Here is a 16369-nt window from a genome sequence, read left to right as displayed (position 1 = left end):
TCACCTTTTCCAAAAGATGTATTTTAATGCTAAGATGAGGCAAGTTTTTAGGCAAGTTGGATGGTACACAGCATAACTAGACTGAAAGCCCCTTGAAGGCAAGGACCATGTCTGTATTGTCCATTACTGTATCCCCAGCACAGAGTAAGTGCTCAGTGCTGGTGGAGTGGATGGGTGGGTGGATAGGAAAGGCAGTCAAAGAGATCGGGGCAGGGAAGCCTGTTAGGAGGCAGTCTCATCAGCACAGGAAAGCAGTCCTAAGGGGCTGGGCTAGCTTGCTGGTAGAAACGGTGAAAGGGGCCTATCCAGAAGACTCTTCAGTTGCAACTTGGCAGGGGAGATTGACAGCTGAGTGGGAAGGAGGAAGGAGAGTAAGGAGGCCCAGGGAGAGGACACTTCCATTCTATGCAGGAATGGCAGAGCTGGGCGGGACTAGCAGGGTGGGCAGGAGACAACTTGGCCCAGCTGACTGGGCCAGCCTGCAGTTGGAGCATCACTGGGAGGCCAGGGCTGGAGGTGGAGCCTGGCAAGCCCTCAGCATAGAAGCCCTGAGAGGGGAACTTCTCCCCAGGAGTCAAGAGGAAGAAGGGGAGGCTGTGGAGGGAGAACAGAACCATGGGAGACAGAGGAGAACACTCAGAGCATTGGGAGGATGGCAGGAAGGTGAGCAGGGTTGGGGAATCGTAGGATCCTCCTAGGATTAGGCCCCTTCGCTGCCAGGGCGGCCAAAGGAGGAATTGGTATGGAGGGGTTGCAGCTGGCAGACCCAAGGTCTCACGTTTCACAGAAACCGGGACGGGGATGGCTCAGCCCCGGGAGTGGGGAAAATGGATACAGAGAGAAGGAGAAGGGTGACAAGGTGCAGGGTGGGGACGCCGCGGTGAGGCATGCTCTCCTGAGCACATGTTCATTACTGATGTGTCCATCTGTCTTCTCGTTTAATCCTGGAGACAACCTGCCTGGCAGATCATAGCAGCCCCTACCTCCCCCTTTTTTGTGATATACAAAAGTCACATAGCTAGATAGTAGCAGAGACAGGATTCAAAGCCACACCTGTCTGACTGTATCCCAGCTGTTGACCACTCCTCCTTTTCAGGGCTGATGAGACCCATGCCTATCTTCAGGACACCTGTACACAAAAGCCCGCGAGTCTGCTTAGGAGCCTGCTGTGGCTTGGGGACAATTGGTGCACCTCATCACAAAAGCAACGGAATGGGACCTGTGTGCAAAGGCAATGCCACTGAGTGCTGCAGGCCTCAGTCTCCACCTCCCCCTCCTCCCCTTTCTTTGCTCATTAGGGCTCTTGCAGGCACCACTGCATCAGCCTTGGCTTCCAGCTCTGTGGTCGGGAGCCTGACCTGCGCTTGAGGTGTGGCTGCTCCCTTCCACCAGCCTCCGCCTCAGGGGAGTGTGGGGATGAGGATGTGTTAGAAAGGGTGGCTTATGCTTTTCTTGCTCTGGCTCCCTCTGAGCGAGTCCCCTCCATCCTGCAGAACACCACTGATTAAGAAAGGTCTGTGGTCCTAGGACCCTGCCTGAGCCACTCTGAGCATGGTGTGGCTTCTGCAGGAGCAGCTGCCAGGCCCACGCAGGGTGCAACTGTTGCCATGGGACGGGGTGCCTGGCTCACTGTCTGTGAGGCACACAAAGACCCGTCCTTGTTTGTTACCTGCAGATAAGTGCCCCCGCCACCACGTGGAACAGTGTAAACTCCCACCTCCTGAGTCAGCCCCAGCCATCCTTTCTTCCACATCCCATATCCACCGTCAGCAGACCTTCAGCTCAATGTTTAAGACCCAACTGGAATCTGACCTCTTCTCCCCTCTGCTGTTGCCCCGGTCAGTGCCAGCATGTGGTCCTGGTTACTGCGGGGGATGGATGGGGGTGGGTAGTTGTCTCTAGTGGGCTCCCTGCTGCCACACCGTCCCTGTGGGCTGTTCTCGGCACAGCAACCGGAGGGAGCCTGTTGGACTGTGGCTGCAGCTGCCTGGCCACCACACACAGGCCCAGGTGGAGCTCTTCGCCTGGGCTCTGGGCACAGGTCCAGCTGCCTCTCCCGCACGCCCTGCTGCTCTGCCTGCTGGCCTCCAGCCCTCTACTTGGACGGCTCATCCCGAGACCCTCGTGACTTAGCCTGTTCCTTCCTCGGGCCTGGGCTCTCCTTCATACCTCCTCACCAACAGTTCAGACCCCGCGTGCCAGCCCTCTTCTCTCCTCGCCTGCCTCTGTGTTTACCTCCACACTTGGCACCGTCTGCCATGCTCCATATGTTGTTCCTCTCCCCACTAGGATGTGATGAAGGCAAGGGTTTTGTGCGTTTCATCTCCTGCTGAATGGGGCTTGTTACACAGTAGGCCCCTCAATAACACGTGACGGCAGATGAATGAATTTTTCTGTTTTTTTTTTTACCCCCTTTACCAAATTTGATTTGGAGACGCTCTCTTAGTATTTCCTCTTCCTTTAATTAAAAAAAAAAAAAAAAAGACTCTGGACTATTCTAGGGAAAGGGGATAGGAGGTGGAGAGGAAGGAGGCAGGAGCCACACTTCTGCTCTGATTCAGAAGAATCGATTCCATTCTGAACTTGATCAGAAGTGCTGCTATATGTGGCTGTCGCAGGGCACACCGTTCTCCTCCATTCCTTGTCTGAAGCCCAGCTGTAGGTCACAGTGATTCTCCCACATCCCACTTTGCTACATTGCCTCAAGTCTCTGAGATAAGTTTGTCTTGTCTTTTGTAAATTCTGAAATGAAAGCAATGTGAATTCCTTGATCCATAATTCCTTTAATCAAAAGTAGCCCTTGGATTTGTTTTCTTTTTTTTTTTTTTTGAATCGGGGTCTCACTTTGTTCCCCAGGGTAGAGTGCAGTGGCACTCTTGAGCTTAACCTCTTGAGCTTAAGTAATCCCTTCCCGCCTCAGCCTCCCAAGTGGCTGGGACTACGGGTGCATACCATCGTACCCAGCAAAAAAAAAAAAAAAAAAAAAAATTTCTTTGGAGAGATGGGTCTTGCTTTGCTGCTCAGGCTGGTCTCAAACTCCTGGCCTCAAGCGATCTTCATGCCTTGACCTCCCAAAGTGCTGGGATTACAGGTTTGAGCCATCATACCCAGCATAGCCTTTGTTAATAGTCACTTATGTATTCTTCTAGGAAAAAATAATGCATAATATCAGCATAAATGTATATCCATTCAGAGTGGACATGAACAGAATCGTGGTAGGCATATTATTCTAGAATGTATTAATATAATTTGGAAATCTTCTATATTAGTTCTACCTTGTTTTAAATTTATTTTATTTAATTAATTAATTAATTAATTAATTTATTTATTTATTTTTGAGATGGAGTCTCAATCTTGTTGCCCAAGCTGGAGTGCGGTGGCGTGATCTTGGCTCACTGCAACCTCCGCCTCCCAGGTTCAAGTGATTCTCCTGCCTCAGCTTCCTGAGTAGCTGGGATTACAGGCACACGCCACCACACCCAGCTAAATTTTTTTGTATTTTTAGTAGAGACGGGGTTTCGCCATGTTGGCCAGTCTGGTCTCAAACTCCTGACCTCAGGTGATCTGCCTGCCTTGGCCTCTCAGAGTGCTGGGATTACAGGTGTGAGCCACCACCCCTGGCCTACTTCGTCGTTTTTAGCAACTGCTTAGTATTGTATTGAACGTATGTACCGTGTCATACAGACCTAAGCCCATACCGACAGGCATCAGTTTTAGTTGTGACAGTATGGCAGTGAATACTCCTATGCATCCTGGCACACCTGCAATAATACTTGTATAGCGTGTATCTGGCAGTGCATTGTAGATTAAAGGAGCATGGGCATTTAAAATTTTGATAGCTATTGCTAAGTTGACCTTTGTCTTTTATTTCTTTGGTTTTTAAAAATTTTTTTGAGCCAAAGTCTTTCCCAGGCTGGAACACAGTGATGCGATAGCTCACTGTAGCCTCAACCTCCTGGGCTCCACCAGTTCTCCCAACTCAGCCTCCCCGAGTAGCTAGGACCGCAGCCATGCGTCAAAACACTTAGCTAATTTTGTTTGTTTTTTGTGGAGATGGAGTCTCACGGTGTTGCCCAGGCTGCTCTCAAACTCCTGGGCTCAAGCAATCCCCTCCCTAAGTCTGGATTGCAGGTGTGAGCCACTGCACCCAGCCCATTTGACCTTTGAGTGGTTACACCAGTTCATTCTTCTGGGATGTTTTTCCCCAAACTTTTTATTTCAAAAAATATTAAACTTACAGAAAAACCTAAACAACAGTGTAATGAATAGCCAAATAGCTTTCACCTAGGTTCACCAGTGTTGTGATGCTACATGTTTTCATTTGCTCAGGCTGCCATAACCAAATATCACAGACTGGGTGGCTTAAACAGTAGGCACTTATTTTCTCACGGTTCTGGAAGCCGGAAGTCCACAATGAAGGTGTCGGTGAGCAGGCTGGGTTTCCTCCAAGGCCTCTCTCCTTGGCTTGCAGATGGCCATCTTCTCCATGTTCTCACATGGTCTTTTCTTGGTGCACTCACACTTCTATGTCCTAATCTCCTCCTCTTGTAAGGATACCAGTCATATTGGATTAGGGCCTCCACATGCTCTCATTAAACTTTAATTACCCCTTTAAAGGCCCGGTCTCCACATAGTCACGCTCTGAGGTGCTGTGGGTTTGGACTTCAACAGACGACTTTGGAGGAGACGGCACAGTTCATCCTTTAATACCACATTTCCTTCTCTTTCCGTGTGTGTGTGTGTGTGTGTGTGTATGTATATATAATGTTAATATAGTATAATTATAGCAGATTTATGATATAATTTGTTGTATTATTCATAATTATAAAACCATTTATTATATATAATTATAATGTATAATATATTCCCCCAAACCACTCAGAAGTAAATTGCAGCCACTGTGTTACTTTGGCATCCATCTCCTAGGAACAAGGACATGCTCCTCAGGATATATTTGATGTCCTTTATTTTACAGTGATGGGGACAGATTCCCCTGAAGTAGAAGGAGAAATGAGCATGCAGTGGCTCTGGCCCTGACTGGGGGCATTCCCTCCAGATGGTTTTGTCCTGGCCTAGTTTTCTCCTGTCTCCTTCCTGAGTTCCAGCCCCCGAGTGAGATCTGGCATGCTTAAGAGAAGGGGCCTCCTGCTTCCAAGAGCTGTTGAGGCGAGCAGAACCCCTTGGCCTGGACTCCAGATTCTCTGGCGTTGGTGAGGTTTAGGATCTCTGATGTGTTGACGAGATGACAGACCTCCTCACAACTTCACCTGCTCGTTGGTCTCTCTCTCTATCAACATGTCTCTCTAAACAGACTTGTTACTGCAATTCTTTGTATAGGCAGTCCTTGCCTGGCAAATGCAGACTGCCTGTGTTTATTCAGAGTACAGTTTACTGTCTTGGCTACCATTTTCTCCTTCCCTGTCTCCCTTCTCCTCCTACTCTGACGGAAGTAGGTTCTTGCCCACCACCAGGAGTAACGAGGCATCTTCTGTGGGCTTGCGTCAGCGTCTGTTTCTTCCACAGTACTTTTCTGTGGGAAAATATCACATAGGCAGCACTTTCAGTGTTTCTTTTAGTAGATAGAATCATTGTGAAGTACTTGCCTAGCACTTCAATGGAGGATGCTTAGCCTCAAAACTTTTCATTTCCTCTTGTTCAGGCTGTCATGTCTACAGACCCAAGGTTCAAACGTAAATCGGGCGAGTTCTTCGCTATCCAAGGCCAATCAGGTAGTTGCCGAATGTGCCCAGACATCCACTGTTTACTCAATTAACAGAGCTTCTCTCCCCTCCCCTCCCCTCCCCTCCTCCCCTCATCTTGTCTCTTTTCTTTTCCTTTTTTGAGGTAGAGTCTCGCTCTTTTGCCCAGACTGGAGTGTAGTGGTGCAGTCTTGGCTCACTGCAGCCTCAACCTCCTAGGCTCAAGTGATCCTCCCACCTCAGCTTCTGAAGCAGCCAGAACCAGAGGTGTGTGCCACCACACATGGTTACTTTTTAAAAAATATTTTGTAGAGACGTGATCTCACTCAGTTACCCAGGCTGGTCTCGAACTCCCAGGCTCAAGAGATTCTCACACCTCAGCTTCGCAAAGTGCGGGGATTACAGGCATGAGCCACCACACCCGGCCATAGAACTGCCTTTCTAAAACGTAGTCCCAACCTGTCTTTGACTCTGCTTAGAATTCTTCCCTGGCTTTTCCTTTCCTACAGGATTCATTCCAGTTTCCTTGGCCCAGCATTCAAGATCGTCCCTCTTTTGGCCCCTGCTCAATTTGTCACCCTGTTACCTGCTGCTCCCCCAGGAGGTTCCCTTGTTACTGTATTGAAGCCAAATTAAATGAGGCCAGACACACTGCCATGCTTCGTCCCTGTACCTAATGGCTTGTGATATTTCTCAGAACGTATCTTCTCTCCCCTCCCTGATCCATTTGCCAAATTCTTACCCAGCATTCAGGGCTTGGCTTGACCATCCCCCATCAGTAAAGTCTCTTCTTCACTAGAAGATGGAAGGCATACAAACGCTTCGGTCCCCACTGCAGGGTTGACCATCCTTCCCTTGTGCCATCATTCTGCTGCAGACTTGACTCTTCTCTAGCATGTATCACACCATATGTGATATGTACGTGTTAGCCCCCTGGTTGCAAGAAAACTGGTTTTACCTTTGTATCCTTAGTGCCTGGGTTGGAGTAGGCACTCAGTAAACATTTGAGTGGATGATGGATTTGTCCTTGGATAGAGCACATCCTGAAGTTAGAAGCAGCTGCATTTCACTTTGTCATTACCAGTCCTTATCCAAGTGAGCCTTGTGTGTCACAAAGGGGAAAATACAGTTTTCCACATGCTATGAGGAGTCCTTCTCCCTAAGAGTCCAGTTCTAAGGAGTCCACACCAATCATCAGCAACACAGGACCTCAGTGGCCTGCGCTGGGCTTACTGTGTGTTGTCACATGTTAACAGAGAAAGTGCCTTACCTTGGTTCTATACACAGCGAGTAGACTGATAACCCAGCCTGTATGTGCATCTTGCTTTACATTGCTTCTTTGAAAAGCTACTGACGTCGTCTTTTCTTTCAGTCAAACGCTTCAGAGAACCAAAGCATGAAAGACGTCCGTGGAGGATATGGTATGTGTTTAGGTATTAACTCATTCAGGAGTGCTTTTGACTATGTTGGGAGTCTTAGGGGTGGGGATGAGGTATGGTGTTGGAGTGGGGAGGGCATGGAATGTGAGAAATGATACATAATATCATGTACCTGGAATCCCTGAGTTAAATTCATCAGGAACTATGTATATGATGAAAGCATTTCTGTTTCTCCAGGTAACTTTTGATCCTACCTTTATTTTAGAATCACTCTGTTTCCACTTCTAGAAGATGGAAGATACACAAATACATCACTCCCCAATGCTGGCTGCTTCATCTTTGTCTACCTGTTGTTAGATTTGGTTTAAATTCCTGGATTCTGTAGTCTATATGTACAAGCAAAAACTAACCCAAATTTGGAGATCAGTCAAACATAGCATATAAATGCTCCTCTCTCCAAATGAGTCTTTCTTGGTCCTAGCATAAAGGAAAACTGTTTCTCTACTCAAAATACTTCTGACACCAAATATATGAGGGTTTTCTTCCCCCAGCATCAACCAGCTTTCCAACTTTGCAAGTACCACTTGGGTGTCCCATAATTTAATTCACTTCGGACACTTAACTACCTGGAGTTAGAACAGAATCCACAGGTTAAGGGCTCAGTCCCACAAACTGCCCCCTTCTTCAGTGCCTGTTGTAAGTAGTGGGGTCCTCAGGGTATCCACATTTCCGTCCAACTTTGCTATGAAGTCAGGGGTTCCCACAACCCCCACTTCCCCACTAAGATTCAGTAATTTGCTAGAACGGCTCATAAAACTCAGGGAAACATTTACTTACATTTACTGGTTTATTATAAAGGACCCAGATGAACGCTAGATGAAGAGGTGCATTGGGCGAGGTCCAGAAGGGTCCTGAGCACAGGAGTTGGGGTGTGCCCCTCTCCCAGCACGTGAACATGTTTACCAGCCCAGAAGCGCTCCAAATCCCATTGTTTAGGGATTTTTATGGAGGTTTCATCATGTAGGCATGATTGATTATTAACTCAGTCTCCAGCCCCTCCCTTCTCCCTGGAGGGTGGGGGATTAGGACTGAAAGTTCTAAGTTTCTAATCATGACTTGGTCCTTTTGGTGACTAGCCCCATCCCGAAGCTATCTAGGAGCCCACTAACGCTTGCTTCATTAGAGCAAAAAGCTGTCTTCCAGGAAATTCCATGAGGTTTAGGTGCTCGTATCAGGACCAAGGCCAGAGACCAAGTATTAGAACAAAAACTCCTCTTAGCACCTCTATTACTCAGGAGATTACAAGTGTTTTAGGAGCTCTGTGTCAGAAACCAGGACAGAGACCAAATACATATATTTCTTATATAGACTTTGATGTAATATATCAAGCATATATTTATTTCACAGAAGATGATCCTGCAGTCACAATTTTTCCTTCGTAAAATGGTGGTAAAGCTTCAGAAGTAGGTTCTAAAGACAAAACTCTAAAGTAATACATCACCTGGAAGGATACAGTCAGCTCTTCAGGACAGCTCGTGTCCACAAGAAGCTGCCTGTTTTAGGCTGCCTTGGGCTTGCACCTTTCCTAACAAAATAGCCATTTTCTCCTTCAGAGGAAATGTCAGTAATCACTGTGATAAAATTTTTAAGTGTGTACTTGCTTGTTCTTAAACATGTTGCTGCCGAATGTTGATAATTCTTTTTATTTCCCCCCCTTTGATTTTTCTCAAACCCCATTAACTTTAGAATGTATGACTCCCACCTCAGGTCTGGGGCAGGACCTGGTGGAGACCTAGCTTTGGGGCTCTCTGAGTCTTACATACATTGTCCTTTGGTAACTCCTCCTTTCCGATGAGTCTAGGGAATGATTTTCCAGCCACCATCACTGGGTTGGTCTGGATAATCTCCGCAGTCCTGAGACCCTGCCCAGCTGGGAGGCTGCAAGAGACAGAGATGACCAAGAGGTGCCTCGACCACAGAGGAGAGTGACTGCCTGGTACTGCTGGCGGAGGACATACTGAAGGCACACGCTGTCTCCACCGTGCTCCTGTCACATAGGCGGGGGGACAGCTCCTCTCAGAGATTAACGCCCTTGTTTTTTCTTTTTTGAAATGCTTATCGTCTAGTCCAGGGGCTGGCACACTACAGCCCGCAGGCCCGGTGTGTGTGATTGGAATAGCTGTGTCTATGACTGCATCGTTCTCCAGCAGCAGGGCTGAGGAGTTGAGATAGAGATGTATGGTGCACAAAACCTCAAATATTTATTCTTTGGTCCTTTACAGAAAAGGTGTGCCTACCCTCATCTAGCCCGTTGTTTAAATGGCAGCAGCTAAAATTTCTTTAGGGATCCAGCTGCAGTACTGGATTTGTGCTAGTCTTGTTAATTTCACGCATAATCTAGCTCGTTGTGAGTGAAGTTGAACGGGAGCACTTTAAAATAGAGGCAGTCCTTGGGCTGCATCGCAAAGCTGTGATCGAGCATTTTATTTTGAAGTAAGAACATGAAAAATTTAAAACATATTTTAAATATCAATCCTTGACCTTTTAGGGATTTCTTTTTTTTTTTTTTTTTTGAGACGGAGTCTCACTCTGTCGCCCAGGCTGGAGTGCAGTGGCGTGATCTCCACTCACTGCAAGTTCCGCCTCCCGGATTCATGCCATTCCCCTGCCTTAGCCTCCCGTGTAGCTGGGACTACAGGCGCCCGCCACTGCGCCCGGCTAATTTTTGTATTTTTAGTAGAGACGGGGTTTCACTGTGTTAGCCAGGATGGTCTCGATCTCCTGACCCCGTGATCTGCCCGTCTCGGCCTCCCAAAGTGCTGGGATTACTGGCTTGAGCCACCGCGCCGGCCTTTTAGGGATTTCAAAGGCAATGTTATTGCGGGCTTTGAAAGGTGGCTGTGATGCCGAGCCTGAGTTAGCATTCGAGGCCCGGGAAGAGATGACCAGTGACTGGAAGGTTGGGTGGCTTTTTTCCTGTTTCAGACTTCTCGTTTTCCTCAAATTGGATATTGCCCTCCTGTCAGGCTGATAACCAGTGTTGGTTTTATTTTGTACAGGTTTTTAGACACTTCCAAGCAAGCCATAGGAATGCTGTTCATCCACTTTGCAAACGTATACCTAGCAGATCTTACTGAAGAGGACCCTTGTTCACTGTAAGTGGCCCCTGTTTGAGTGCAAACATCAGCTGCCCCTCCGTTGAAAATATAGGCTGGCCTTGCTTTCTGCTGCTGGTCCTGCTCCCTCTGGCTTGAGGAGAGGGTGCTCCCCTTTTCCTCTGTGCTCCTCTGAGAGACCATGCTGTGCATGCTCTCTTGGAGCTCACACACACAGCTATCAGTCGGCTTGTAGGGCTTTACATGGTGACACTTCCCTGTGCACTGGCTTTCTGTTCATCAATCCAAGTTCTGTCCTTTGATTTTCTAGTGTCCTTATGTTTCCCAGTTTCCAAGCCACCCCTGGCAAGGAAGAATAATGCCCTACAGGAGTGTCTCACTGGGGCTCACAGGAGGACACACTGGGGCTACTCTGTGGCATCACCCATTCAGGGTCAAAACTGTTGTTGACCATCATTGACCTCTTCCACCTTATCACTGCAGTGTGCCTTCCATGCAGCCCCCAGAGCAATCTGTGACCTCAATCCTGCCATGATATTCTGTCCTCCTTGCTAATGGCACCCACATGGTTCTTCTCTTAGCAGGTGGAGTGGCAGAGGAGGCTTGCCTACCTCTTCTGCCTCCCTTTGTCTTTACAGCAGCCTGCCATATATTAATAGAGACTTTGATTATCCCCATTTTACAGTTATGGAACTGAGGCACAGAGAGGTTATATATACTGTAAGTTCACACCGCTCAGGAGTCATGGAGCCAAACCAGTCTGGCCTCCAGGGCCCACATGATGCTTTGCTATGTCAGAATCATCTGTGTTGAGTATGGAACATAGAAGTTTCTCTCTTTATTCCCAAGGCGTGGCGCACAGTAGGCTCGTAAATGTTTGCTAAGTGAATGAATGAAAGTAAGGCCTGTATGTACATCACATGTCCTTGTTCTCGCAGGCGTGAGATGCTCTGGACACAAATTAAAGTATTTGAGAGCAGCATAGCTTCAGGCCAGAGAGAAATTGCCTTGGAAGCAATTGCTGCTCCTGCCATCTCTGGTCTGAGAGTGACCCCTTGTGATTTTACAGAGGAAGGGCAGGCAGGAGAAATGCCCCCTCCCTCTTTGCATGGGTTTTCCTGCTGACCTACCCTAGCACAGGCTGCGCCCTCTGGCATCAGAGTGCTGTGTGCACATCACCAAAGCTCCAGCCCGGGATAGGAGGCTGTGAGGCTGCACAAAATGTCTCAAGCCTCAGCCACTGGAAAGCCCACCACAGCTGGGGCATGTGGTGTCCTGGAGCTTACCTGCAAGGATTTCAGAGCCACATGGTATCTCAGAGGGTCAGTACTGGACCCAGTGCCCTTGCCTCCCACTCTGTCTACCGTGGAGAGCTGGGGCTTGTGGTCAGCAGTGCTCAGCTGGATCTGGGTACAAGTCCTCAAGAGAGGGTGAGTGGCAAAGGGCCTTTCTTTGGTGAGAGAAAAGATTTTGTGTCAGATGGAAACAGACCTTACAAGAACACAGTCCATGTGGCACGCCCTTCAGAGCATCCTCCTCTCATTCCCCCAGTTATCTTGCCTTTTCCCATAGGGAGGAAAGCTCTCTCTTTAAAGTGTAGGTCGGGCACGGTGGTGTAGGCCTGTAATCCCAGCACTTTGGGAGGCCAAGGCAGGCAGATCACTTGAGGCCGGAAGTTCAAGACCAGCCTGGCCAACATGATGAAACCCTGTCTCTACTAAAAATACAAAAATTAACTGGGTGTGGTGGTGGGCACCTGTAATCCCAGCTACTTGGGAGGCTGAGGCAGGAGAATCACTTGAACCCCGGAGGCAGAGGCTGCAGTGAGCTGAGATTGCACCACTGCACTCCAGCCTGGGCGGTAGAGGGAGACTCCATCTCAAAAAAAAAAAAAGTGTAAAAATATTACTTAGGCTTGACTGCAGATGGGGATGGGCGAAGGCCACGTGGCCCTGCCCTCTTTGTCTGTGAAACCCCAGAGGCTGTTTTCCTGTAGCTCTCTGGTGCAGCAGCACTGTTCTGGGCTTCCTGGGCTGGACTTTCAGGGAGTGAGCAGAATCATTGCATAGGCATTTCTGTCATCAGTTAAGTTCTATTTCCTGGTGACTTCCCTGGCTGCTTCCAGGTACTCTGTCTTCCATTGAACCTTCACCTGGCAGACGCACTGGCAGGTTTTTGTTTTGTTTTTTGGAGATGGAATCTCGCTCTGTCGCGCAGGCTGGGGTGCAGTGGTGCAATTTCGGCTCACTGCAACCTCCGCCTCCCGGGTTCAAGCGATTCCCCTGCCTCAGCCTCCCGAGTAGCTGGGATTACAGGCACATGCCACCACGCCCAGCTAATTTTTTTGTATTTCTAGTAGAGACGGAGTTTCACCGTGTTAGCCAGGATGGTCTTGATCTTCTGACCTCGTGATCCGCCTGGCTCGGCCTCCCAAAGTGCTGGGATCACAGGTGTGAGCCACCTCACCCGGCCAGCACTGGCAGTTTTTAAGTGTCTTTGCCCCTCACTCACCTCCCTCAGGTGGTCCCACTCCTGATGAGCTTCAGCACATGGTTGGGAGGCACCTGGAAGTGACAGCTACACTAGCACATGAGGGCTGCCAGCCCCCAGAATGGGCCCAAACAAATGCTGGGTCCGTCCGCTTCCCTCAGGCCACCCGCGTCAGCCATGACCTCTGGCCCTGTGGCTTCTGCCGTGAGCATGCATGTGCCCTGTCCTCACAGGTACCTCATCAACTTCCTCCTGGATGCCACTGTGGGCATGCTGCTCATCTACGTGGGGGTGCGTGCCGTCAGCGTCCTGGTGGAGTGGCAGCAGTGGGAGTCCCTGCGCTTCGGCGAATATGGTAATGTGCTGTGGACAGGGCATGAGGGAACTGCTGGAGGTCTCTGCTCCTTGCCCCATGCGGCCCACCAGGCAAACAGATCCAGAAATGGCTGGAGAGCTGCCATTGTCTCCTCTTTGTGGTAGAGGGGGCTGTTCTGGGTTCGAGCTCACCCTCCTGTGGGTATGGGTGCCTGCTTTACCGCCAAGGCCCTCACCTTATGGCAGGGAAGGTAGCAGGAGACAGGAGACACTAGATGCAGAGAGAAGGCTGAATGTCTGTCCCTTCTCCTGGAAGACACCAGCAGTCCCACACACAGGACCACAGGGCCTCTTCATTCCTCCAGGCTGCCTATCGAGCTCACGCCACGTGCCAGCAGGTTAGGGAGATGGGGCAGCCCTCATGTTCTGAGGGTGTTCAGTAACGAGGCAGCGAGCCGTGCCTCTCTTGCTGCTGCACATCTGTGCCTGTCCTGTCGCCAGGCCGTTCCACACGGCTGGTACTGGAGGGTGGCTTCCTCAGGCCCTCGCTGCCCTCTGAGGTGTTCAGAACAGAGTTAGGGGTAACATCAGCTCTCTCCCACCCTTACAGCTGGCCCCGGGTGTCTGCAGGCAGAAGCTCCTCTTCCCAGGTGGAGCAGCATCAACGGAACCTTTGCCTTGAGAGAGCCACAGAGGACAAGAGGGAGGGAGAGCGGATGGAATTCGGGATCCGCACTCTCCTGTCCCAAAGAGCTCATGGCTGTGGGCTCAAGGGCCACTCACTCCTAGATGACTGAAGATTCACAAGGCACTGACGGTTTAAAAGGGGAGCCAATTCATGGAGCTGGCAATGAGTGCCTTGGGTATTTCCAGAAATCTCAAGTAATTGTTTGTCTCTGTTGAGGGGAGATGAAGTCAGGGGAGGGCTTTTCTTAGCCCCGTTACTTGATGCCTGATGAGTCACTGACTTAAGATAGCATCCAACACACAGCGTGTGCCTCCTGTGGCTCCAGGGAAGGCTTCTGAGAAGCTGCGAGTCATTGAGTCCTCAGCTGCGGAACAGAAATGGACTACAGCAGGGGGACTAACACAGCGTCATCTTCATTTATAGAATGGACACCCAAAGGAGTTACGTGACGCACAAAGCTCACCCAGCCGGTGCATAGCTATGGGAGCCTGGGCCTGCTGCACCAGGATACCTAAACCCTCCCACCACCCCCACAAACAGTGCTCACAACTACTCCTTTGCAGTTGAGATCCCTTCTGGAAGGCGTGGCTCCCAGCTCTACTATAGCTGACCAGTGCTAAGGTGGATCCACCACAGTCAGTCAGGTGCTGCTCAGTGACCTGGGAGTGAAGATCAGGTCTGGTTCGGATACACCAAGCATTAATGCTACCAGTTGTTCCCTCACATTTTGTCTTTATCCCCAAGGGTAGATCAGCCTCCTTCTCAGTCTCTTGGCCTGCCTCGGCCCCTGCCCCTGCGTCATCCCACCACTGCCTTTGGGAGCCAGAGTCTTCAAGCCAGAATGTCTCCAAATAAAGCTGCAGGGACTATCCTGAGTCCTCCCCAGGCTGAGGAAGGATAGCTTGTCTGCTCAGTTACCTGTTGTTTTCTATTTCCATCAATTTATGTTATTTTCTATTGCTACTGTAACATTTCCACAAACTTCATAGCACAAACTGAAACAACACAAGTTGATTATCTTTTTTCGTTCAGATGTCTGCCATGGGTCTCACTGGGCTAAGGTCCCAGTGTCAGTGGGGCTGGCTTCTGGAGCCTCTGGGAAGATTGTTTTCTCGCCCTTTCCAGCCTCTAAAGTCTGCCTGTAAGCCTTGGCTCGCAGCCCCTCCCTCCATCTTCAAAGCCAACAACAGTTGCTGGGTTTATCCCACATCAAGTTGCCCTGACTTCCTGCGGACTTCCACTTTAAAGTGTGATTTACATTTACTTGTGATTACCTTGGCCCCACCTAGACCCTCAGAATACTCTCCCTGTCTTAAAGTGAGCTGACTAGCAACCTTAATTCCATTTGCAGCCTCAATTCTCCTTTGCTGTGTGATGCTGCACACGCCCAGGTTCCAGGGATTTGGATGTGGGCAACTGTGTGGGGCTGTTACTCCGCCTCCCACACCTGTTATCCTGCCCATCCATTTGAGGCAGAGGTCCCCACAGCTCTCTTCTCGTGTAAATGGAGAAGAGGGGCTTATTTTCTACGACGTGTCTTTTGTTCCTAGAAGAGAAAGCCATGAGTTTGCTGATGAGAATGTGGGACTCAGGGAAATAGGCCACACAGCCCCGGCGGTTGAGACCAGATCCAGTGCATGGTGTCTGCACTCTGATTACCATGCCACTCTTTCCCATGTGGAAGCCCTGACGTCTGGGTCACGGTGCTTCATGGGTCTTGCTGCCCGTCCCTGGCCAAACTCTCCCTTTTGGAAGCCTCTCACCACAGATGTGTTCCCTCCTTTTGGCCCCTATTCCTGTGACTTCTACTGAGGAAATAATTAAACCTAAACAAAACACCTACATGCCTGAGGTTGTTCCTTGCAGTAAAAAGCAAGACACACAGGGCCGGGTGCAGTGGCTCACACCTGTCATTCCCAGCACTTTGGGGGACTAAGCGGGGAGGATCGCTTGAGCCCAGGAGCTTAAGACCAGCCTTGGCAACAAAGCAAGACCCCGTCCCTACAGAAAAAATGTTTTTAAAAATTAGCCAGGCACAATGACACGCATCCTTAGTCCCGGCTACTTGGGAAGCTGAGGCAGGAGGATCACTCGAGCCTAGGAGTTTGAGGATGCAGTAAGCTGTGTTCATGCCACTGCGCTCCAGTCTGAACAACAGAGTGAGACCCCGTCTCTAAGAAAACAGTAACAGCAATGACAAAGCAGGACATGCAACACTGCCTGGCATGTCTGTTCTTTAAAGAGGAGACTGGGGCGGGGCGGGGGCACGTCTGAAAGACTCACAGGTGAAACAGGAGTCAGGAAACACAGCAGCCACTTGCGCTTCTCCCAACAGTGGCTGCGTGAGATCTGGGTGCCCAGAGGAAATGGTGTGCCAGAGGGGGTCACGGCTGCTTTTTCTCTTTTCTCGTTTCTGAACTTTCTTATTCTAGCATCTAAATTAAAGAGGCAGCTGCAGCTAAGTTGTGTAGCAGAAACTTAGAACACCAGGGCGACGTGAGATGGGTGGGAGGAAAAGCATTTTCCTCCTTGTCAGTCACTTAAAACCGAAGAGCAGATGGAGTGAGCATGCCGAGCGAGCGGACGTCCTTCCATAGTAAATAAGCGGTGCCGCGCTCTCTGCTGGCTCCCAAACACTCCAGTCCTCGCAGAGAGATTTCCTAGTGGCGCTTTCTGTCCGAC

At 49.7% G+C, this 16369-nt stretch overlaps 1 protein-coding gene across 1 annotated transcript in view; it reads left to right on the top strand.

The window, feature by feature from the left end:
- The window catches only part of STIMATE (STIM activating enhancer), a 64660-nt gene that overhangs the window by 38335 nt on the left and 9956 nt on the right, over nucleotides 1-16369 (top strand). The window contains exons 2-4 of the mRNA XM_011739634.2: nucleotides 7072-7120; nucleotides 10138-10233; nucleotides 12918-13039. Coding sequence (XP_011737936.1) covers nucleotides 7072-7120; nucleotides 10138-10233; nucleotides 12918-13039 — 267 coding nt within the window. The remainder of the gene's footprint in view (nucleotides 1-7071; nucleotides 7121-10137; nucleotides 10234-12917; nucleotides 13040-16369) is intronic.

The sequence above is a fragment of the Macaca nemestrina genome, chromosome 2 (genome assembly GCF_043159975.1).
Source record: "Macaca nemestrina isolate mMacNem1 chromosome 2, mMacNem.hap1, whole genome shotgun sequence".
NCBI lineage: Eukaryota > Metazoa > Chordata > Mammalia > Primates > Cercopithecidae > Macaca > Macaca nemestrina.
Note: the sequence above shows the minus strand (reverse complement) of the source record. Positions and strands in the feature narration are given on the sequence as shown.